Below are 24,440 nucleotides of genomic sequence, written 5' to 3' on the forward strand. Positions count from 1 at the left end.
AGTAGAAATCATGGCTGCGCGCATATAGATCTCGCTGCCAGACTTTGGCAGCGAGATTTAAGGGGTTAAATGTTGCGAGTGGAAGCGATTCCACTCGCAACATGCAGGCACACATGTCAGCTGTTGAAAACAGCTGATGTGTGCCGACCGCCGCCTGCCCGTGGCAGGGGGCGGGGCTTAACGGGACACGCTCCATGACTGATATATCCATCCATGGTAGTGAAGGGGTTAAAGGCCTTGTAACATCAGCTCAGACTTTACCATACAATTTACTGCACTTTAACCTACTTCATCTGTACATCCAAGTTATTTCTTTGAAGATACAAAGTACAATCCTTTGTAATGTTGTTCCCCCACTGCTCTCGATAATATCCGCAATATACTCATATGTTCCATCTGAATATAAAATTAAAGGGATTGTCTATGCAAAGGGCGCTCTGTATCTGGTAGTTGGATCCTGTAAAAATAAATCATACATGCCATCCTGCATCCAGCTAAGGAAGCTCAATCTCCTGAAGTGATGGCTGTGCTATTCAACCAGCCATAAGATCCCTGTGGCTTGTGACAGGCTGCAGCAGTAAGGTGTTTTGAATGGAGTTTCAAAGATCCTTTTGTGATGACACGCGGTTCAAATCACCGTATTTGTCACAAACTGCCACGTTCTATGGCTTATTGAACCACGTTGTCATCACATCCAGTGCAGACCATGGAGCGGCTTGTGCTGGATCCACAAAGGTGAACAGTAAGACTAAGATTGTTATTTTTACAAAATCAAACTACCAAATAGCTAAACATATTGGCAGAGGCCCTATAGTAATAGTCTAGTGGTGACCAACTGATGGCTCTCCAGATGTTGTAGAACCCCTATAATTTATAGTGTAGGGGTCACCAACTGATGGCTCTCCAGATGTTGTAGAACCCCTATAATTTATAGTGTAGGGGTCACCAACTGATGGCTCTCCAGATGTTGTAGAACCCCTATAATTTATAGTGTAGGGGTCACCAACTGATGGCTCTCCAGATGTTGTAGAACCCCTATAATTTATAGTGTAGGGGTCACCAACTGATGGCTCTCCAGATGTTGTAGAACCCCTATAATTTATAGTGTAGGGGTCACCAACTGATGGCTCTCCAGATGTTGTAGAACCCCTATAATTTATAGTGTAGGGGTCACCAACTGATGGCTCTCCAGATGTTGTAGAACCCCTATAATTTATAGTGTAGGGGTCACCAACTGATGGCTCTCCAGATGTTGTAGAACCCCTATAATTTATAGTGTAGGGGTCACCAACTGATGGCTCTCCAGATGTTTTAGAACTTCGGCTTACAGACTACACTGGGGATTGGAGTTTCCAAACAGCTGGAGATCCACAAGAAAATTCTGCAATGATCACGTATATAAACAAGTCACACAGAAGAGGCGATCTAAATATAAAAATCATCATCACAGATCAAGTATTTCCCATGAGGTCCAGATCATGGAGGAATCCTGGACAAACTCAAGTCCAGCAGCAAAAGAAGAAATGCACTAAACAGGTAAGGCACATGGACAGGAAGAAAGACAAGACTTCTCATGACAAGACTCCTTGATTCCTTCTTCCAGTTATGGCATTGTGTATGACGTCTCCGGGACAATTAATGCACCCAGTCTTTGGGTTCCCGCAGAATTTGGAGGATCTCAGCCTCGCGAGACTCTGGAGGAGGAACGTGCATATATTCCCATCTGAGGAAGAAAAGCAAAAAGAGACAAGTTACAAGTCCGTCCTATGGGTCAATTCATTTTACCTAAAGACATAAAAAAAAATAAAAAAAAAAAAAAATAGAATTCTAAAAGTTAAATATTTTTTTTTTTTTTAAACAAAAGTGGCTTAAAAATTAAAACGACGATGACACTTTATTTCATAAATCAATAGTACACATGAAGATAAGCAACTCTGTGATATATATCTTATCAGAGAAATCTGCTTCCCTCTCTGCCAGAATTGCTCAGTCATTATCAAAACTATCAATTCTGAGGTAAAATCTGTATTCAGTGAAGACTTTCCTATTACTGAGACGAGATGGCAGTTGGTGCGGATGAGTACCTATACAAATAAAAGAATGAGAGGGCGGAGCTCTGCCCCTAGCTCCTCCCTCCCATCAGCATCATAGAATCTCATCAGCACTAACTGCCATCTCCTATCTCAGTAATGGGAAAGTCTTTACTGAATACAGATTTGTACCTGAGAATGTTGATAATGACTGATCAATTCTGGCAGAGAAGGAAGCAGATTAGTCTGATAAGAATTTTTACAAAGTTGCTTATCTTCATGTGTTCCATTGATTTATGAAATAAAAATTTAAAATGACGGTTACACTTTAAGAATTCGCTCTCAAAAACCCCCTCAAAAAAACAAAACAACCCCACAGAATACTCATGCAGTCACGGTATTACAGTTTAGGGGTCAATTGAGATGGGAGTTCACACACCAAAATGTACATAAGGCCCAATTCATCATTTATATCATTATAATGAATAAAAAAAACAAAAACAAACCACACACGCCAGCCTGGGGTGTCCTCAGTTTTGGATTACCAGCCAAGGTGAAGCTGACAGCTGTGATCTGCAGGCTGCGGCCATCTGCTTTACCCGAGCTGGCTATCAAGAATGAGGAAGAAAGCCAGAGAAAACATTGCAGGCAGCCAGCGAGGGCGCTCAACACCGTGAAATCCTAGGTGCATTGCCTCCTAGGAAGTGTGCAAATCAAAAAAGGTCTGTGGAGCCTCTGTTAGGAGTCACGACACAGAAACCAGCCAGATATCCCTCCGGGAAGGACCTAGCCAAGGAGTGGCTCTTTTTAAGGAGACCACCATAACCACCGTATTAAGTGGCCCTTTTAGTCAATATCCAACTCTGATGAGTTTAAAGATATGACAAGGGAAATACCAAGGCCAGGTATCCATCCACAGATAGCTGTTTCGGGGTGTTGCCCTTCAGTGTGGAGTAGGATCTGGCTAGGTGAAAGCAATGCCTAATAGACCAGGAAGACAAAAAAACAAAACAAAAACAAAAAAAAAACAAAAAACAAAACACTGATTTCGGGCAGACCAGCCTGAGAAAACACTGCCGGCAGCCAGCAAAGGCGCTCAACACAGTTAAATCCTACATTTTCCCTGGGAAGTATGCAGAGGCTAGCAGATGCTCCACAGACCTTTGACTTACTAAAGAGACACAGACAGTAATAAATACCTACCTGGCAGTGAGTGGCAGCGACATAAGGATGCTCTCAATCCTTGAGCCGGGGGTTGCAAGCCCAAATTTGGTACCTCTGTCATAAACCAGGTTAAACTCCACATATCTGGGATTGAGAAAACAAAATGGCTGTTAGTAAAACATTACTGTAGATCAAAAATAAGCTAAGAAGTCAGTGATGTGATGTATATTTTTCAGCATCTTCCAAAAGGAATGTTATGGATGACAGAAAATGAGATTTAAAAAAAAAAAAAATAAATAAAATAAAATTGAATGTCCTGACAAGCCCAAAATGAATCATTTAAAATCAGCCATTCTTCTCAAAATGGAATAAAAAGGAGCAAATCTGGAGCTTAACATACACTACACAGAAAATTAGGGAGATTTGGCTTTCGGATGAAATTTCAGGATCCAAAAATGCACTCCAACGTTTTCCGGTGAAATTACTGTGACCGTCTCTAAACTCCTGAATGCACATATCCAACTGTTTAAAGTTTCAGTACTTCTTGCACAACGTGCTGCTCTCTAACAAGGAGCGCAATTGAAAAATTGATTTAAAAAAAAAAAAAAAAAAAAAAAAGCCAATAAATTTTGGGCTTCAATTAGAATTGATATTTAATCAGTCCTCCACATCATGCTGTTCCCATTTTGACATTATGAGACAAAGATGACACCTGACAATTGAGTACTTTGCCACTGTGAGGCTTCAAGCAGGAGGTCTTCAGATGGAAGTGGATACGGAGTTTAGAGAGTGTCACTAGCAGGTTGTACAGACATACAGAGAGACTGGAAAAGTCACAAAAAGGCACAGGAGTGGACGTCCTTCGGGACAAGATGATGAATGGCACGCAACTCCAGGCACATTTAAGAGAGGTGAGAGGCACACAAGTGTCAAATCAAACCATTTGAAAACGTCTGAGTGCTGGACGACCTGCAAGGGTACCTGCCTACACTGCCAGGTGTACAGTCATTATAGACAAGGGACTAGTGGTCCTCAGTGCTGTTCACTGAAGAAAGTCAATTCATGCTGAGCAGAAATAATGACCGCCAATAATGTTGGAGACATGAAGAAGGGCGCTATGGATCAGCCACTGTTGTCACCAGATGAGCCCTTTGAAGTTGTGGTATTAGTGTGGGCAGGTGTGTCTAGTCAATACTAGAACTGATCGAACTCCCAAAAAACTGGGAACGGCGGATCACTGCCAGATTTTTTTTTTTTTTTTTTTTTTTTTAAAGAGTCCGATCCGCTCCGGAATCCGGTGCCCATATAAAAGTCAATGGGGACCGGAATCCGGAGATTAAAAACGTTTCTGGAGGGGATTGGGGGGGGGGGGGGGTAGGAGCGAGCGCGGCATATATTATTCACCGAGGCGCAGTCATGACGGCACACTCCTTCCAGGTCACGCTTTTTCCCTCTGGAGTTCACAATTCAATATGCATTGTTTTCCCCGCCCACTCGTGCGTGTAATTGGTTGCAGCTAGATGCACCCCCACCCTGAGTGCAACCAATCAGAGGTGGCAGGACGGCCGGTGGGGGGGGAGTTAGTGTATCCCTCGCAAGTGTGACTCCGGCTTTTTTTTTTTATATAATTTAAAAAAAAAAAAAAAAAACAATGTGCGGTCCCCCCTTATTTTCATCCCCAGCCAAGATGACGCCGGCTGTTGGCTGGTATATTCTCAGCCTACAGCCGCCCAGTATTGCCGCATCTATTAGATGTGACAATCCCAGTGCCATACCGGCCCTTCCCGTTGGCCTGGTGCGGTGCCAATCGGGGTAATAACAGGAGTTAATAGCAGCGCACAACTGCTACTAAGCCTTATATTTGTGATGGCACAGGCGTCTATGAGATACCTGCATCACAAACCTGTAAGTGTAAATCACAGACAGAGAAAAATCCTTTATTTGGATTAAAGTACAAAACACACCCTCCTTCACCTCTTTATTAAGCCCAAACACAGCCCTCCAGGTCCGGCGTAATCAACACGAAGTCCCACGACGACACATCCAGCTCTGCTACATCTCAGAGCTAGCAGCCATAGAGAAGACTGCCAGCTCTGAGTGTAGCCGATGACTGAGCCACAATGAGCGATGACCACAGCAGAGACTGTCACAGGCAATCAATCAATCACAGACGAGAGGACGGGGAAAAACACGGAAAGCTGTGTGTATGTGATGGACAGTACAGGAAGTGAATGCGCGACCCGGAAGCAGTGTGCCGCCATGACACAGTCTCGGTAAGTATGAAACGCTTATTTCTTCTTTTCTTTATTTTTACTTTAATTGCCGAATCCAGATCGTGCACCCGGAATCCCGCGCCCGGGTCCGGCACCCAGAGCGTTGAAACCGCGTGGATCCGGACATTTACAGTCCAGATCTGCTCAGCCATAGTCAATACAGAATGGCAATCCACTTTGTGAATGGTACAGTGACAGCCCCTACTACTGGAATAACATCATTAATCCAGTCATTGTGCCTCTGCATGAACAACGTTCGTCTAATTTCATCTTTATGGAAAACAATGCTCCAGCTCATAGAGGTTGCTCAATTAGGGAACGGCTGCTGGAGAATGGTGACCGCAAATGGAGTGGCCTGCACTTTTTCTCCAGTCCTGAATACCATAGAAATCCTAAGGCATCAGCGGAGTTGCAGTGTAGAGGCTAGTGCCCCCCCCCCCCCTCCCCTCTTCTAGAATAGTGGGGTGCCATGCCTTAGCAGACAATAACTCCACTTGTGAACAGCAGGAGATGCTACTGTGAAGCTGTAATTTATGCTCGAGGCCATATGACAAGTTATTGAGACCTTACATACTTCTACCTAAAAATTCTACTTTCATGATAAAATATCACTGTAGCGTGAACTTTAAGTTTTCCATAACTTTTACTCAAAAGCCAAAATATCCCTAACTTTTTGGACGTAGTGTATATACTATTGCTGTAAAGGTGAAGACTTTAGATAGTATGTTTGTGTATATACTAACATTGTAAGGTGAAGCTTCTAAATAGTCCATTTGCATATATGCATATATCAAGTCAGGCATTTAGATATAGCACATAAGCCAAAATCTTCCACTGAAATCGCAGAGAACTCATTTGTAGTATTGTATCCGAGCACCCTCTAGTGTTAACATACAGATTAGTCTGGACTTTGTCGCCCAATGGCAGATCAGACGGGAGACCACTTTAGAAAACTCAACTTCTATCAAATTAAATCCCTGTTAGAGGTTTAGAAAGAAATCACACACCCGTCTCTCCTTATTGTCTGGTGAGCGTATCTAGAGGTTTTTATTACTGAAGGTCAAAGGACGCGCTGCTGCATCACAAGTAATGATTCTGAATGTGGTCTTGTCACTCACAGTGCAAAAGTGGTCAGTGATTGTAAGCCCTTTTCCCAGCAGAGCTGAAATGTCAATCAAGTGCAATGCTATTTTTTGATAAATGGTTGTCGCAAACCTTACATTGAAAGCCACTTTTAATAGTAACAACTTCAATGTGAAAACAAACTGCAGACAAAACACATACCGTATTTTTCGGATTATAAGACACACTTTTCCCTCCCAAAACTTTGTGAGGAAAATATGGGGTGCGTCTTAAAATCCAAATGTAGCTTACCGGGTGGTTGTGCAGAGGGGTCAAAGGAGGCAGGGAGATGCTCCGAGCAATGCACTGTGCTGCTGGTCTGTGCGATGCTGTTCTGTGCATCGGGCAGTGCCGCTCTGTTTTGTGTGGAGCCGCTCCGTTCTGTGCTCGGCTCCTCCGTTCTGCTCGGAGCTCGACCGCTCCATCGCCGGCCCCGCACAGAGCAGAGCGGCGTCGCCGGCCTCGCACAGAGCAGAGCGGCGTCGCCGGCCCCGCACAGAGCAGAGCGGCGTCGCCAGCCCCGCACAGAGCAGAGCGGCGTCGCCAGCCCCGCACAGAGCAGAGCGGCGTCGCCAGCCCCGCACAGAGCAGAGCGGCGTCGCCAGCCCCGCACAGAGCAGAGCGGCGTCGCCAGCCCCGCACAGAGCAGAGCGGCGTCGCCAGCCCCGCACAGAGCAGAGCGGCGTCGCCAGCCCCGCACAGAGCAGCACCCGCAGTGAGTATCGGGGCCCCCCTCTATACCACTTGCAGTACTCCAGTACTGCCCCTGCTGCCTCCTGTGACCCCTGCTGCCCCTCTTCCTGGTAAGACACCCCCAGATTATAAAACGGACCCCATATTTTTTTTCCTTCCAAATTTGGGGTGTGTCTTATAAAGGCTAAACCCTTTAACCCCTTAACGACCCATGACGTACTGGGTACGTCATGGATCGTGTGCCGGTAAGCCCCGCCCCCTGCAGGCGGCCGCGATCCGCGCACATATCAGCTGTTATCAACAGCTGACATGTGTGCCTGCTAGCCGCGGGTGGAATCGCTTCCACCCGCGGCCATTAACCCCTTACATTTCGCTGCCAAAATCTGGCAGCGATATGTATATGGGCGCCGCCATGACAGTGACTTACCCCGCCCCCACCGGAAGTCACGTGACATGATCACGTGACTTTCGGCGGTTGTCATGGTAGCACAGGGTCAGGTGATGACGCCTGTAGCTAACATGACTCACTTCCTCTCAATGCCGGAATACAGCCGGCATTGAAAGTGAAGCAGCAAATCTGCAGTTCTCAGCTCTGTAGCTGAGATCTGCAGATAGCGATCAGCAATCCGATCACTGTGCACTATAGCCCCCTAGGGGGACTAGTAAAATAATAAAAAAATTAAAAAAAAACCAAAAACCTAAAAAGTTCAAATCACCCCCCTTTCACTCCATTGAAAATTAAAGGGTTAAAAATAAAAAACACACATATTTGGTATCGCCACGTTCAGAAATGCCCGATCAAAATATAAAATCAATGAATCTGATCAGTAAACGGCGTAGCGGCAAAAAAATTCCAAACGCCAAAATTACGTTTTTTGGTCGCCGCAAATTTTGCGCAAAATGCAATAACAGGCGATCAAAACGTAGCATCTGCGCAAAAAAGGTACTGTTAAAAACGTCAGGTCGAGACAAAAAATAAGCCATCACTGAGCCTCAGATCCTGAAAAATGAGAACGCTACGGGTTTTGGAATATGGCGCAAAACGTGCGCCACGTTTTTTGGACAAGCTTGTGAATTTTTTTTAACCCCTTAGATACAAGTAAACCTATACATGTTTGGTGTCTACAAACTCGCACCGACCTGAGGCATCACATAGATACCTCAGTTTTACCATATAGTGAACACAGTGAATAAAATATCCCAAAAACTATTGTACGATCACACTTTTTTTTGCAATTTTTCCGCACTTGGAATTTGTTTGCCATTTTCCAGTACACTATATGGTAAAATTCATGGTTTCATTTAAAAGTACAACTTGTCCCGCAAAAAACAAGCCCTCATATGGCAAGATTGATGGAAAAATAAAAAAAAGTTACGCCTCTCGGAAGAAGGAGAGCAAAAAACAAAAACGGAAAGTGCTCAGGGGCTGAAGGGGTTAAATGGGATCTACCGCCAGATCAAAACATCCACAGTCTGATCTTACTTTATTCCCGCTGCTCCTCTGATTATTCCATCTTCTGTTTGTTTTTTTAAATCCACCATATGGTTCCAGAGATATGGGCCTTTTAAATTTAGTGTCTTTTCCAAAGGGGCAAAAAGGGCGTGTGTTCTAGGGTTCTTTGGGGGTGTCTTTAAGCTGCTCTGCAGTATGACCTTGTGCACACCACCCCCTTGGAAAATATACAAAATATATTATAAACCACCACTAAATAGAAAGGCTCATCTCTGTAAGCAGATGGTAGATTTTAGAAAAAAATAAATAAAAAAAATGAAATTCTCAAGGGAGCAGGAATATATATATATAAAAAAAAAAAAAAAAAAAATATAATATATAATATATATATATATATATATATATATATATATATATATATATATATATATATATATATATATATATAATAAATAAATGTACTTCTTATGTGGAGACAGGTCCCTACTAATGTGTTGCTCACCGTCCTCTTCGCAGCTGCTGCCACATTTTTTCCTCTGGGCTGAAGGCGTCATTCTTGTGCTTGTTCACGATGGGGACATAACACGGCACCACGGCCTGCGCACAACTCTTCACAAACTGGAAAAGTTCATCTCTTGACGAGGAGTCCAAATCATCAAAGAAAATGCCCCCGACCCCTCTGCGTTCACCGCGATGCTTGATGAAGAAGTAATCGTCACACCTGAAAAGACAAATAGTAATTTAATGGAGGCCGAAGAGAAGTGATAAACCCTGCGTGTTGTAGTACTGCGATCTCACACCGCAAATTACTGACACTAATCCCGTAAAGTCACCAATTACAGTTATATCAAGAATAGGCTACAGGAACACTGCATCTCAGGGTCAGAAGATTAGAGGATGAGTGGCCGATGTCAGTCACAGGAACACAGCAGTTGTGCCATTCAACATCATTTTGGCTCCCCCAGACAAAAAGAAAATATAATTATATAATAAAAATAAATGTCTGAATGAAGCCTTAGCTTCTGTGTCAATTCAGTACAGCCAATTCATTTTACGATCAATAAACTTCAAAAAGTTTCTGAAAGTAACCCTCGTTTGGTGTGGTAACCATGCCCCCCCTGCAGCCCGGTGGGGTCAGCGTTAAGGCTGCTCGTACATGATCAGGGCGTTACATGATACCAGGGGGTCCGACTCCTCTTACCATGGAGCTCCCCGCCCTCATTATCACAGGCCCAGGGTGACTAACAGGCGTTATCTCCCTGTACAGGCGGCCGTGGTTAGAAGACGGCCGTTATCATGAAAAGGAGGACACCTTCCTACATTCTGTATGTGAAATCCTGATGAAGGCTTCAGGTTTCACAATGCCAAGAGCATTCACATTGCAATATATTTTTTTATATAGGAAGGCAGAGAAGTGACCCAACAACATCTTTGCCCAACTCATCCATGTCAGAGAGAGTGGAATAAAGCCATCAGCAGCCATGTGACCAGACATGAAATACTTGGCTATAAGGGTGAGCCCACCTACCACTTCTTGAACTTTGGGTAGAACCCCGGACTATGTTTATCACATGCCTCCTTCAGGGTCTGATGGAAATGTACCACATCCTCCTGGTTCAGATATGTTGGAGTCAGGTCTGTACCACCGCCGAACCACCACTGCTTCTTACCTAAGGCAAGAAAGTAAACACTGTCACAAGAGTCAAGGAAACATCAGACATTAACATGAAGACAAACAGTTCAGTGCATCTGATAGGGTGTTCACTTGCATTTACACTGGGCCATTATCGTGAACTAGCCCACCTAAAAACGTACGTTACTCAATGATCGGACATGTGTAAATTGCCTGCCAATAATCTTTAAAGGGCATTTATCTGTAGGATCAACCCTCCTAAGCTCTGGATATGAGCATGTACAGTGCTGGCCAAAAGTATTGGCACCCCTGCAATTCTGTCAGATAATACTCAGTTTCTTCCTGAAAATGATTGCAATCACACATTCTTTGGTATTATTATCTTCATTTATTTTGCTTGCAATGAAAAAAAAAAAACAAAAAAAAAACACAAGAGAATGAAACAAAAATCAAATCATTGATCATTTCACACAAAACTCCAAAAATGGGCCAGACAAAAGTATTGGCACCCTTAGCCTAATACTTGGTTGCACAACCTTTAGCCAATATAACTGCGAACAACCGCTTCTGGTAGCCATCAGTGCGTTTCTTACAATGCTCTGCTGGAATTTGAGACCATTCTTCTTTGGCAAACTGCTCCAGGTCCCTGAAATTTGAAGGGTGTCTTCTCCAAACTGCCATTTTGAGATCTCTCCACAGGTGTTCTATGGGGTTCAGGTCTGGACTCATTGCTGGCCACTTTAGTAGTCTCCGGTGCTTTCTCTCAAACCATTTTCTAGTGCTTTTTTAAGTGTGTTTTGGGTTATTGTCCTGCTGGAAGACCCATGACCTCTGAGGGAGACCCAGCTTTCTCACACTGGGCCCTACATTATGCTGCAAAATTTGTTGGTAGTCTTCAGACTTCATAATGCCATGCACACGGTCAAGCAGTCCAGTGCCAGAGGCAGCAAAGCAACCCCAAAACATCAGGGAACCTCCGCCATGTTTGACTGTAGGGACCGTGTTCTTTTCTTTGAATGCCTTTTTTCCCTGTAAACTCTGTTGATGGCTTTTGCCAAAAAGCTCTACTTTTGTCTCATCTGAGAGAACATTCTTCCAAAACGTTTTAGGCTCTCAGGTAAGTTTTGGTAAACTCCAGCCTGGCTTTTTTATGTCACGGGGTAAGAAGTGGGGTCTTCCTGGGTATCCTACCATACAGTCCCTTTTCATTCAGACGCCGACGGATAGTACGGGTTGACACTGTTGTACCCTCGGACTGCAGGGCAGCTTGAACTTGTTTGGATGTTAGTCGAGGTTCTTTATCCACCATCCGCACAATCTTGCATTTTAATCTATCGTCAATTTTTCTTTTCCTTCAACATCTAGGGAGGTTAGCCACAGTGCCATGGGCTTTAAACTTCTTGACACTGCGCACCGTAGACACAGGAACTTTCAGGTCTTTGGAGATAGACTTGTAGCCTTGAGATTGCTCATGCTTCCTCACAATTTGGATTCTCAAGTCCTCAGACAATTCTTTGGTCTTCTTTCTTTTCTCCATGATCAATGTGGTACACACAAGGACACAGGACAGAGGTTGAGTCAACTTTAATCCATGTCAACTGGCTGCAAGTGGGATTTAGTTATTGCCAACACCTGTTAGGTGCCACAGGTAAGTTACAGGTGCTGTTAATTACACAAATTAGAGAAGCATTACATGATTTTTCAAACAGTGCCAATACTTTTGTCCACCCCTTTTTATGTTTGGTGTGGAATTATATCCAATTTGGCTTTTTGACAATTTTTTTTTTCTTCATTGATTATTATCAAAAATTTGTGATTGCAATCATTTTCAGGAAGAAACTGAGCATTCTCTGACAGAATTGCAGGGGTGCCAATACTTTTGGCCAGCACTGTAAGTCATAGGAAGCTGAATAAATTCGTACTTTGATATCTGTGATCCAATGTTTTATTCCAGAGAAATCCACATTTTTTTTTTCTTATATGTAAATCGAGCAGTTAAGATCTATGGACCAGACAAGCTCTGTAGGCAGATTCTCTGAGAGATCTATTATAAATGAAAGGGACATTACCAGTGTGAGACATGTAATGACTGACAGTCTGCTGTCCTGATCTACATGCCTCACACTGGTATCGCCCCCTTTCTTTTACATTAAGCTCTGGAGCCAAATTATCGGAGAGATCAGTGTCCAGCCCATAGATTTTAAATAGCTCATTTACATGTCAAGACAAACATGGATTTCTCTGGAATAAGACATCAGATCGCATATATCAAAGTATCATTTATTCAGCTTCCTATGACCTACATGCCTGTATAGACGGCTTAGAAGGGCTGGTCCTACTGACAGATGGCCTTTCAGGCTCGGTCCACACTATGCTTGCACCCATAGTCGCACTGTTGGGTACACACCAAATAGCCACTGTTCGGATGGATGTGGAGGCTCCGTTCACCATGGAGTCCCACTGTTCAGAAACTTTTAGTTCATGAAATACATTTTTTTGCAGCACCCTTCTGTATAGGAAAATGCAATTTGCTGCACTTTCCGATTCAGGAAAACAAAAAGTAAGCAGCAAAATATCAGACAGAGGTGGAGAGAACAGTTTTGGCCTCCATCTTGTTAATGATTGTGTATGAGCACATTACAGTACAAGTTAGGAAAAGCTCCTGATAAGTAGCCTGGGTACACACTGCATCTGTGCACCAAGCCTAATGGCCTCTTTACACGCAGTGACATCGCTAGCGATGTCGCTGGTGAAAGCACCCGCCCCCGTTGTTTGTACGTCACAGGCAAAAATCGCTGCCCGTGGCGCACAACATCACTAGTCCCTGTCACACGGACTTACCTTCCTAGTGACGTCGCTGTGACCGGCGAACTGCCTCCTTTCTAAGGGGGCGCTTTGTGCGGCGTCACATGGCAGCCGTCCAATAGAAGCGGAAGGGCGGAGAGCAGCCGAAGGTAAGACACACCCACCTCGTTGCCGGAGGATGCAGGTACGGTGTTTTTTGTCGTTCCTGCGGTTTCACACAAAGCGATGTGTGCTGCCGCAGGAACGACAACCAACCTGCGTCCTGCAACAGCAACGATATTTGGGATTTGAACGACGCGTCAACGATCAGTTGAGTAATTTTGATCGTTAACGGTCGTTCGTGTGTTTCACACGCAACGTCGCTGCTAATGAGGCCGGATGTGCGTCACAAATTCCATGACCCCAACAATGTCTCATTAGCGATGTCATTGCGTGTAAAGCCTCCTTAAGCCCGCTTAAAAATGTAGCACACCGTCCTTCACAAACAGGTGATGAAGAAACTACGCACAGATCCATCTACTATCAATTGTTCTCTGCCTGTCAAAATAGGCTATCAAATGACCTCCAAACATGAGGCCAATCAGAGGTCATTTAATGCAGCAAATCAGGAAGTGAAAGCACCCGCTAAGGTTAGGTTTCAGGTGAAATCTTTTGGGAAGTGGCTTTGTAGCACTCTCAAAGTAACTTCCAGATAACCACTTGAACGTTTGCAGCAAAACCGCCAACACCACAAAAAAAACACCACAAAAAACAATGCACAGCAATATAAAAATGACATTGCTGTACACATGTTCAATCTTTTCTCATCTCTTAACCGCTTCAGGGTTTAGAAGCCGTGAAGCTGATACTAGTAACATGTTCATTCTTCGGGGAACTTTTTTTTCCCTTTGAAGGGAATTGTCACATTCTACATTCCGCATGATCTGTGGACAGCATGATACAGAGAAGGAGAAGCGGAGCTCAAAGATATATAGGTTTGTTGGAAAAAAATTCAGTGTAACATTGTATTCATTGAAATCTCTGGCATTTGTATACAAGTCCAGTGGGCGGGCCCAATAGTGATTGGCGGCTATATGGGAATGGAGTCATACAGAAAGGACTGTTCATCACTAGTAGGCCCGCCCACTGGACTCCTATACATACAAACAGCAGGGATTTCATTTAATAAAAGCGATACTGAAGCTTTACCCACAAGACCGTACATCAGTCTGATCGGCCCCTAACATAACATCCTATCTGCAGATTAGATATTTTTAACATAACAGATTCCCTTTGGTAAATTTGTTGCATAGATCTGGGTTATAACTTCAGGTGTTCACTTTATGGTGGCACTTGTGAAGATCGTAAAGGTATCGATCTCTAATCTTATAACGCCTTAGGGGTGCTTCACACACAGCAAGCTCACTGCCGAGATCGCTGCTGAGTCACGCTTTTTGTGACGCAGCAGTGACCTCATTAGCGATCTCGCTGTGTGTGACACTAAGCAGCGATCTGGCCCCTGCTGCGAGATCGCTGCTCGTTACACACAGCCCTGGTTCGTTTTCTTCAAAGGCGCTCTCCCGCTGTGACACACAGATCGCTGTGTGTGACAGCGAGAGAGCGACAAATGAAGCGAGCAGGGAGCAGGAGCCGGCGTCTGACAGCTGAGGTAAGCTTGTAACCAAGATAAACATCGGGTAACCAAGGTGGTTACCCGATATTTACCTTAGTTACCAGCCTCTGCAGCTCTCACGCTGCCTGTGCTGCCGGCTCCGGCTCTCTGCACATGTAGCTGCAGTACACATCAGGTTAATTAACCCGATGTGTACAGCAGCTAGGAGAGCAAGGAGCCAGCGCTAAGCAGTGTGCGCGGCTCCCTGCTCTCTGCACATGTAGCTGCATTATACATCGGGTTAATTAACCCGATGTGTACTGTAGCTAGGAGAGCAAGGAGCCAGCGCTCAGTGTGCGCGGCTCCCTGCTCCCTGCACACACAGCTAAGCGGTGTGCGCTGGTAACTAATGTAAACATCGGGTAACCATACCCGATGTTTACCTTAGTTACCAGTCTCCGCAGCTTCCAGACGGCGGCTCCGTGCAAGCGCAGCGTCGCTTGCACGTCGCTGCTGGCTGGGGGCTGTTCACTGGTCGCTGGTGAGATCTGCCTGTTTGACAGCTCACCAGCGACCATGTAGCGATGCAGCAGCGATCCTGACCAGGTCAGATCGCTGGTCGGATCGCTGCTGCATCGCTAAGTGTGAAGGTACCCTTAGACATTGTGATCAATACTGACTGTTTGACAAAGCTGTGGGGCTCCCTCAGCGACTCCACCGCAATCTCCTTCACCCCTGAACGCAGGAGACCAATGCTTATCTATGATAAGTAAGGTCTGATCAGTCAGGAACTATTAGGTCATAGTGGAGGGATTTCACTGTATTGTAGAAGTGATAGAGGACTTCAGCCAGTGATGTTATAAAAAGGACAGTAACAAAAAAAACCCACCAAAACATCAAATTTTCGTCATACTTACCATCTGCATCCTCAATTTCAAAGTATCTGTAGTTAAAGTGAATGGTTGGGACGTGCGGATTCTTGGGGTGGATGACAGAACTCACTCCCATAGCACAGAAAGGCAGTTTTCCTACAGGGGAAAGAGGAAAAAAAAAAGCAGTTTCTTTACATCAGAGCCAAACATTAACTATGAGCGTTACAAAGTGCGCTGAGGAGAGTGGGCGGCACGCTCATAGTTCAGCAGTCAACATTGAGATACTCTGACGGACGGCCCATGCCTCTATAGTGAAAGCATAAAGAGGACGTCACTTCATACACACATCCATGACGCCTTTAAAAATGTGCAAATATGTAAAAGAATGATTTAAAAAAATAAATAAATAAATACACATTTTATATATATTTTCATAATACTACTACTACAATGGACAATACAACATAGACTATATTCTTTTCATGTTATCTCACATGTTCACATTATTGTCAGCACATGTTACAGAACTTTTGACACAAAGGGAACCTGTCAGGTGTAATATGCACCAGGACCACGAGCAGCTCTGGGTGCATATTGCTAATCTCTGCCTAACCGTCCCTGTATCTAGTAGCATAGATAAAAGGATCTTTATAAAAAAGTATTTCCAAGGATCATTTACAATATGCTAATGAGGCTAGTCACTAGGGCGTGAGTTTCTCTGGCTAGTTAGCCCCCTTAACATGTCAGCACACCCCTGTGGGCGTACTAACATGCTAGTGAATACACAGTGACACCGCACATATCTCACTCATGATAGTGATTGGCGGAGGATGGATGCGCACTGCGCATGATCCAGAGTCCCCAAGACTTCCAATCATGCACACTAAACTGATGCTGGATGCACACTTCCCGGCTTTAGTGAGGTACAGTGGGGTAATTGCTGAGGACTCCAAATCATGCGCAGAGCGCATCCATCCTCCACCAACCACCATTATGAGTGAGGTGTGTGCGGCGTCACTGTGTATTCACTAGCATGTTAGTACACCCACAGGGTGTGCTGACATGTTAAGGGGCCCAACTAGCCAAAGGAAGTAACACACTTGTGACTAGTCCCTGGCCTCATTAGCATATAATAAACGATCTTGAGAAATACTTTTTCTAAAGATCTATTTAGCTAGTGTATACAGGGACTGCTTGGCAGGAATTACTAATATGCATCCAGAACTGCTCGTGGTCCTGGGTGCATCTGGAACCTGACAGGTTCACTTAAAGGGTGCAATCCAGTTCTGCTCAATTCTCTATGGCAGTGTTCCAACTCCAGTCCTCAAGAGTCACCAACATTGCATGTTTTCAGGACTTCCTTAGTATTGCACAGGTGTGGAAACATCACCTGTGCAATACGAAGAAAATCCTGAAATACAGTGTTGGTGGATCTTGAGGACTGGAGTTGGGGGGACACTGTCCTATGGGGAGGTGGGCTGGGCTTGTGACGTCACATGTATCAGGAATTGTGGAGTGGGGATCTGTTGGCCCATTAGTGCTCACTTTACACAAGACTAGTTTAGCACCAATCATATTTACGGCAATCTAAACCATACACCAAATCAAGGGAAAAATAGACTACTGTGTTCCAAGATTACAGCAGATAAGTGTCCATGTGGTCACCTTGTATAATAGAGTACACGACACATGGAGCTGGCACTTCACTGCTTCTACAGATGAAAAGTAGAGTAAACGTTCACATGTGGCCTCCTCTGGAAATAAGTGGCATCCTATCCCAGACATTTATGGGGCATCTTCTGGATGCCATGAAGGTCTGAAAGACGCAAGTCCCACACCCATCTCTAGGAGCAAAGTCGTGAATGTACAGAAAGACACAAGTGTAGGTCTCTCCATTCACTTCCGAACGGTCCAGACTCCTGTAAAACTGGATAGCAAGCGACAGCCAAGCGTGAACGTGAAGCCCCATAATGTGGTAGGTGGGTGAATGTCCAACTCTACGCAGGTGTAAGGTAAACGTATTTGACCAGTAAGTTTCAGAGTAAGGGTGGTATTGTGGTAGCATGTAGGGTCTTACGAGGAACATGAGATGGTTAAGGAGCAATTCGAGTATTTGCATTGGAGGCAAATATGTATTGGAAATATATATTTTATACACACACAGGACAGTGAGGGACATCAGGATATCACACGTCCACCATTTACCATCTTTGGTTTTCAGATCCTTCCCGCGGCTCTTCATCTGCTGAATGGACTCTGGTGACAGGTGGCCGTGGACCACAGAGACGTTGACTCCGGCTTTCTCAAACACCTTTCCATCCTGGAGGACACAGCTGACTCCTCCACCGCCTGCAAGGAAAACAGGACAGTAATGGGGGCACAGAATGCATGAGCGGCACTACGAGCCTGGTCTGGTCCTGTGGGTAACAGGTGTCAACGGGGAACAGCACATGGTGAGCACAGCCGCACTGAGGACCAGTACCGGAGGTCTATGGGGCGGAATACTGTACAGAGATCAGGACCTGTACCTCCAGTGTACTTGGTGATAGGGGGACACCCTGGCACTTGTAATGTGCCCAGCAAGTGGATATGGGTATTGCCTGGCACCTGTAGTGCACCTGGCAGGGGGGCAGCCTGGCACCTGTAGTGCACCTGGCGGTGGGGGGGGCAGCCTGGTACCTGTAGTGCACCTGGCGGTGGGGGGGAAGCCTGGCACCTGTAGTGCACCTGGCGGTGGGGTGGGCAGCCTGGCACCTGTAGTGCACCTGGCGGTGGGGGGGGGGCAGCCTGGCACCTGTAGTGCACCTGGCGGTGGGGGGGGGGCAGCCTGGCACCTGTAGTGCACCTGGAGGTGGGGGGGGGGAAGCCTGGCACCTGTAGTGCACCTGGCGGTGGGGGGGGGGGGAAGCCTGGCACCTGTAGTGCACCTGGCGGTGGGGGGGGCAGCCTGGCACCTGTAGTACACCTGGCGGTGGGGGGGGGCAGCCTGGCACCTGTAGTGCACCTGGCGGTGGGGGGGGGGGGGCAGCCTGGCACCTGTAGTGCACCTGGCGGTGGGGGGGGGGGGGCAGCCTGGCACCTGTAGTGCACCTGGCGGTGGGGGGGGGGGGCAGCCTGGCACCTGTAGTGCAGCTGGTGGGGGGGGGGCAGCCTGGCACCTGTAGTGCAGCTGGTGGGGGGGGCAGCCTGGCACCTGTAGTGCAGCTGGTGGGGGGGGGGGCAGCCTGGCACCTGTAGTGCAGCTGGTGGGGGGGGGGGCAGCCTGGCACCTGTAGTGCACCTGGTGGGGGGGGGCAGCCTGGCACCTGTAGTGCACCTGGTGGGGGGGGGGGCAGCCTGGCACCTGTAGTGCACCTGGTGGGGGGGGCAGCCTGGCACCTGTAGTGCACCTGGTGGGGGGGGGGGGGGGGCAGCCTGGCACCTGTAGTGCACCTTGTGGGGGGGGGGGGGGTCAGCCTGGCACCTGTAGTGCACCTGGTGGGGGGGGGCAGCCTGGCACCTGTAGTGCACCTGGTGGGGGGGGCAGCCTGGCACCTGTAGTGCACCTGGTGGGGGCGGGGGGGCAGCCTGGCACCTGTAGTGCACCTGGTGGGGGCGGGGGGGCAGCCTGGCACCTGTAGTGCACCTGGTGGGGGCGGGGGGGCAGCCTGGCACCTGTAGTGCACCTGGTGGGGGCGGGGGGGCAGCCTGGCACCTGTAGTGCACCTGGTGGGGGGGGGGGCAGCCTGGCACCTGTAGTGCACCTGGTGGGGGGGGGCAGCCTGGCACCTGTAGTGCACCTGGTGGGGGGGGGGCAGCCTGGCACCTGTAGTGCACCTGGTGGGGGGGGGGCAGCCTGGCACCTGTAGTGCACCCGGCAGTTGGGGGGGGCAGCCTGGCACCTGTAGTGCACCCGGCAGTTGGGGGGGGCAGCCTGGCACCTGTAGTGCACCCGGCAGTTGGGGGGGGGCAGCCTGGCACCTGTAGTGCACCCGGCAGTTGGGGGGGGCAGCCTGGCACCTGTAGTGCACCCGGCAGTTGGGGGGGGCAGCCTGGCACCTGTAGTGCACCCGGCAGTTGGGGGGGGGCAGCCTGGCACCTGTAGTGCACCTGGTGGGGGCAGCCTGGCACCTGTAGTGCACCCGGCAGTTGGGGGGGGGGGCAGCCTGGCACCTGTAGTGCACCTGGTGGGGGCAGCCTGGCACCTGTAGTGCACCTGGTGGGGGCAGCCTGGCACCTGTAGCCCTCCCCTGCCCGTCACTCACCCTCCGTCCTCTGCCAGCGGTCCACAGTGAAGCCCGCTCCCCCGTCCGCCGCCTCCAGCGCCCGGCACACCTCCGCCTGGGTCTCCATGATGAGCAGCTCCATGCGGGTCTTCATGTCGTCCCCGCTCCGCCGCAGCTTCTCCAGCTCAGTGACCGGAGGAGCCATGAACCCCGCAATGCGCCGCTCCAGGTCCTGCCCGCGCTCCACCGACGCCATGTCCGCCCGCTGCAGGTGACTGTACCCCGCTACCAGCCCGGCAGTCACCGCGGCGCCCGCAGCCACCAGCAGAGACGGGCGAGCAGAGGAGCGGAGAGCAGCGCCGTGCACAGCCCGGGCCCCGCCGCACATGGAGGACAGCGGCAGCCTCCCCCGCACCGCCCGGCCGGCCCGGAGCACAACCTGCAGCGACATCACTGCGACACACGAGTCCCGTGCAGCAGGCGACAGCGCTATATGTATATTATGTACAGTGACATTCCGCACGTCTCCCACAGGGGGCGGGGCCACAGGCAAGGCATGCCGGGAACTGTAGTCCTAGGACAACCTCCAATCTAGCGCCTATATATCAGAAGGCTGCTGGGAACTGTAGTGTGTAGCACGTGCGCCTGCGCAGACTGCACAGCGCTCTGCGGGCGCTGGAACTGTGTGCACTGTGCTGGGAACGCTGAATTTTATGCCTTTAAATCCAAGCGGAAAAAACGAAAAATTGTAGTTCTTCCCATAAAAATGTTATGAACCCAAATCGTTCATTTTCACAAGTGTGACAGAAGGAAATGCATCTTACAATTTGCTGTGCAATATCTCCTGAGTACGCTGATACCTCATATGTGGTAGAAAACTACTGTTTGGGCGCATGGCAGGGCTTGGAAGGGTAGGAGCGCCATTTCAATTTTTGAACTGAAAATTGTTTGGAATCAGCGGACACCATGTCACGTTTGGAGACCCCCTGAGGTGCCTAAATAGTGGAGCAGAACCTCCACAAATGACCCCATTTTGGAAACTGTATCTCCTCAAGGAATTTTCAATATGTGTGGTGAGCATCTTGAACTCCCAGGTGCTTCACAGAAACATGAAAAAATCCATTTAAAACCACAGTGTTGCTTTGACCCCCAAAATTTTCATGTTCACTAGGGTAACAAGAGTTAACGGATTGTGCAATTTGTTGTGTTATTTATCCTGAGTACACCAGTACCCCATATGTGGTCAAAAACTACTTTTGAGGCACAGTGAGAAAGGAAGGAGTGTCATATTGGAGTGCAGATTTACTTAGAATGTTTTGCGGGTGCCATGTCACATTGGTAGAGCCCCTGAGGTGCCATAACAGCAGAAACCCCCCATAAGTGACCCCATTTTACAAACTACAACCCTCAATGAACTCATCAACGGATGCAGTAAGTATATTGACACCACAGATGTCACAAAATTTCATACTATTGGGCGGGGAAGAAAAAAATAACTCAATTTTTAACAATAAATTGTTGTTTTAACCCAAGATTTCCAATTTTCACAAGGGTAATAAGTAAAACAAGGCCCCTAATGTGTTACACAATTTCTCCTGAACATGACAATACCCCACATGTGATTGTACAGTACTGTTTGGTCACACAGCAGAGCTTGGGAAGAAGGAGCGCCATTTGATTTTTGGACCACAGATTTTTTCAGAATAGTTTGCAAACTCCATTTACAAAGCCCCTAAGTGTAAGAACAGAAGAAACCCCCTTAAGTGACGACATTTTGGAAATCACACCCTTCTAGGAATTCATCTATATGGGTGTATTGATTATTCAATCTCTGGAAAACACCCACAGGTGTCAAACGCCAAAAATATTGCTGAATTAGCAATTGTAAATAAGCCCTTGCAGTGCGTAGGTCACAGGATGAATAGGATCTGCACTAGACTGAGATCTTTGGGAGGCAGAATGAACAAATCAACAGCAGTTGAAGAATTGGCTTTATTTATTGATCTTTTACGACGTTCACAAGTGATTCAGTGGCTTTATTCCTCCGGTCAGTACGATTGCAGCGATGCCAGATTTATATAAGTTTTAGGTTGGCTACTATCACACTGAAAAACTTTTTTTTTTTTTAACAAAATAAAGGTTTTTTGCATCACTGGATTTTGAAGGCTATGGTTTTTTTCATATCAGGGCTTGTTTTTTGCAGAATGAGTTGGAGTTTTTATTGGGACCATTTTGGGCCACATAATATTTTTGATCACTTTCTATTCTGCTTTTTCTGAGACAATAAAAAAAAACAAAAACCAGCAACTCATGAATTGTTGTCTTTTTTACGCCTTTTATCGTGTTGTAAAAGTGATGAGGCAGCTTTATTATTCAGGTCAGTTCGATTACAGATATCAGATTTATAGTGGGTTTTTTATGCTTTGCCGCTTTTACACCATAAAAACTATTTTCTAGAAAAAAATTGCTTTTGCATTGCTGTATTCTAAAAGCTATAGGTTTTATATATTTTTTTAAGACAGCTGTTTTATTCCACTTTTTTTGTCAGCGCTATGATGAAAAGACATAGGTCTTGCTACTTTTTTCCTACTGTATTATCTGAAGGGATTAACTAGTGTGATAGTTTTATAGACTGAATTGTTATGGACACAGCACAACCAAATACATGTACTTTTTCATTTATTTTTTTACATAGATATACATATTTATTTGAATATTTTTCTTTATTTTTTTTTTAAATATTTTTACAAATTTTTTTTACATAGTCCCTATATGGGACATTAACTTTTATTGCCTTGATCACAGCACTGACAGAAGCCTCTGGGATCATGCTCCTGGCATGATCTCAGAGGCTTTCCGTACGTGATGTGTATGTAATGGGTCAGGAACTCCTAGCCGACCGGATGTGCCGTGTATGTCAAAGGTCATGAAGGGATTAATTTGTTTAACTAAAAAAATTAGACATCCCCCCCCCAAAAAAAGCCAAATATTAAAAAACAGCTAAAAGCAAAAGCAAACTATCAAATAAAAACGTCAACCAAATGCTTCATGAACAATTATAAAACCTTAAGAAAATGGGTCTAACATTTAAAAAAAAAAAAAATGACCCGGAGTATGTGTTGGTATAAGTGTACTGTGTAGGTGTGTGTTCATGCTGAGGCTATTTAACAGACAAAACCCAAGATAAAGACACAATGAGCAAATATCATGCTTTAAGTAAATGAATAAATAGCATGGTAAAGTAACATCGGGCACATAGTAAACACTATTATGATAAAAAAAAGCATAAAAGCCATTGCACTGTGACAATTGGGATGGACCCTTAATCCTGCTTTTCACAAGTCGATCTATCGTGCGATAGCACGAGCGATCGTACCCGCCCTCGTCGTTTTTGCGTCACGGGGAAATCGCTGCCCGTGGCGCACAAAATCGTTTAACCCCCGTCACACGCACTTACCTTCCGGACGACCTCGCTGTGGGCGACGAACGTCCACTTCCTGAAGGGGGAGGGACGTTCGGCTTCACAGCGACGTCACACGGCAGCCGGCCAATAGAAGCGGAGGGGCGGAGATGAGCGGGATGTAAACATCCCGCCCACCTCCTTCCTTCCATTAAGAAGACGGGTGCCATGGGATGAAGGTATGCTGTGTTCATTGTACCCATGGTGTCACACGGAGCAACGTGTGATGCCACGGAAACGATGAACAACCTGCACCCATGAAAATAAACGATATTATGAAAGTTAACAACGAGTACATGACTCACGATTTGTGAGCGATACTGCGTCGATCGGAGGTTTCACACGAGACGACGTCGTGCGCTATGCCATATGTGCGTCACGAAAACCGTGACCCCGACGACATATCGCACGATAGATCGTCTCATGTAAAGCCCGCATAACTCTTGTAGTTCACCTTACTATGGGTCATCAGAAGTCAACATAGATAAGGGCAGAGCAGGACCCGGGCCCGACTGTTCGGGCACCTGCCTATATAAACAAAATGAAGAGCCCAAAAGGGGGCCACATAGAAGAAGCAGTTTCTGCTTGAATTACTTCATCATGTTTCACTGCTGGAAAAAAACATAGTGTGATCATTCCTCTAGACACCATCGGTTTCAAATAAGTTTTTCATCCATTTTTAACTGATCCATTGCTATGTGTCAATGGAAAAGCGTTCAGTTGACTTGCTTCAATTTTTAATAGCATGAAAAAAATGTAGCTAAGGCCCCTTTCACACGTCAGTGATTCTGGTACGTTTGTGCTTTTTTTTAAACGTACCAGAATCACTGACATACGCAGACCCATTATAATGAATGGGTCTGCTCACACGTCAGTGATTTTTCACTGCACGTGTCTCCGTGCGGCGTACCCGCGTGTGCGTGTTTGCCGCACGGAGACATGTCCATTTTTTTCTGGCATCACTGATGTCCCACGGACCACGCAGTGGTGTGGTCCGTGAAACACGTGCCAGAAAAAAACGTGCTATTAAAATAAAAAACATTTTAACTCACCCGCCGTCCAGCGATGTCCTCTGCAGCCCGTCCTCCCTGCTGCTTCTAAGCCGGCTCATTATTGTCGCGCATATTCATTATGCGCGA

The 24,440-nt window shown here is 46.6% G+C and overlaps 1 protein-coding gene across 1 annotated transcript in view; it reads right to left on the reverse strand.

Annotated features, from left to right (window-relative positions):
* Positions 1-20,391, reverse strand: part of CPOX (coproporphyrinogen oxidase) — a 20,864-nt gene extending 473 nt beyond the window's left edge. The window contains exons 1-7 of the mRNA XM_075335131.1: positions 19,881-20,391; positions 17,842-17,985; positions 15,682-15,792; positions 10,264-10,405; positions 9,238-9,456; positions 3,234-3,338; positions 1-1,723 (exon numbers count right to left, since the gene is read on the reverse strand). The exon at positions 1-1,723 is cut by the window's left edge and continues 473 nt beyond it. Coding sequence (XP_075191246.1) covers positions 1,636-1,723; positions 3,234-3,338; positions 9,238-9,456; positions 10,264-10,405; positions 15,682-15,792; positions 17,842-17,985; positions 19,881-20,292 — 1,221 coding nt within the window. The 5' untranslated portion in view covers positions 20,293-20,391 and the 3' untranslated portion in view covers positions 1-1,635. The remainder of the gene's footprint in view (positions 1,724-3,233; positions 3,339-9,237; positions 9,457-10,263; positions 10,406-15,681; positions 15,793-17,841; positions 17,986-19,880) is intronic.
* Positions 20,392-24,440: the final 4,049 nt, after the last annotated feature.

This window comes from Anomaloglossus baeobatrachus, chromosome 2 (assembly GCF_048569485.1).
Source record: "Anomaloglossus baeobatrachus isolate aAnoBae1 chromosome 2, aAnoBae1.hap1, whole genome shotgun sequence".
Classification (NCBI taxonomy): Eukaryota; Metazoa; Chordata; class Amphibia; order Anura; family Aromobatidae; genus Anomaloglossus; species Anomaloglossus baeobatrachus.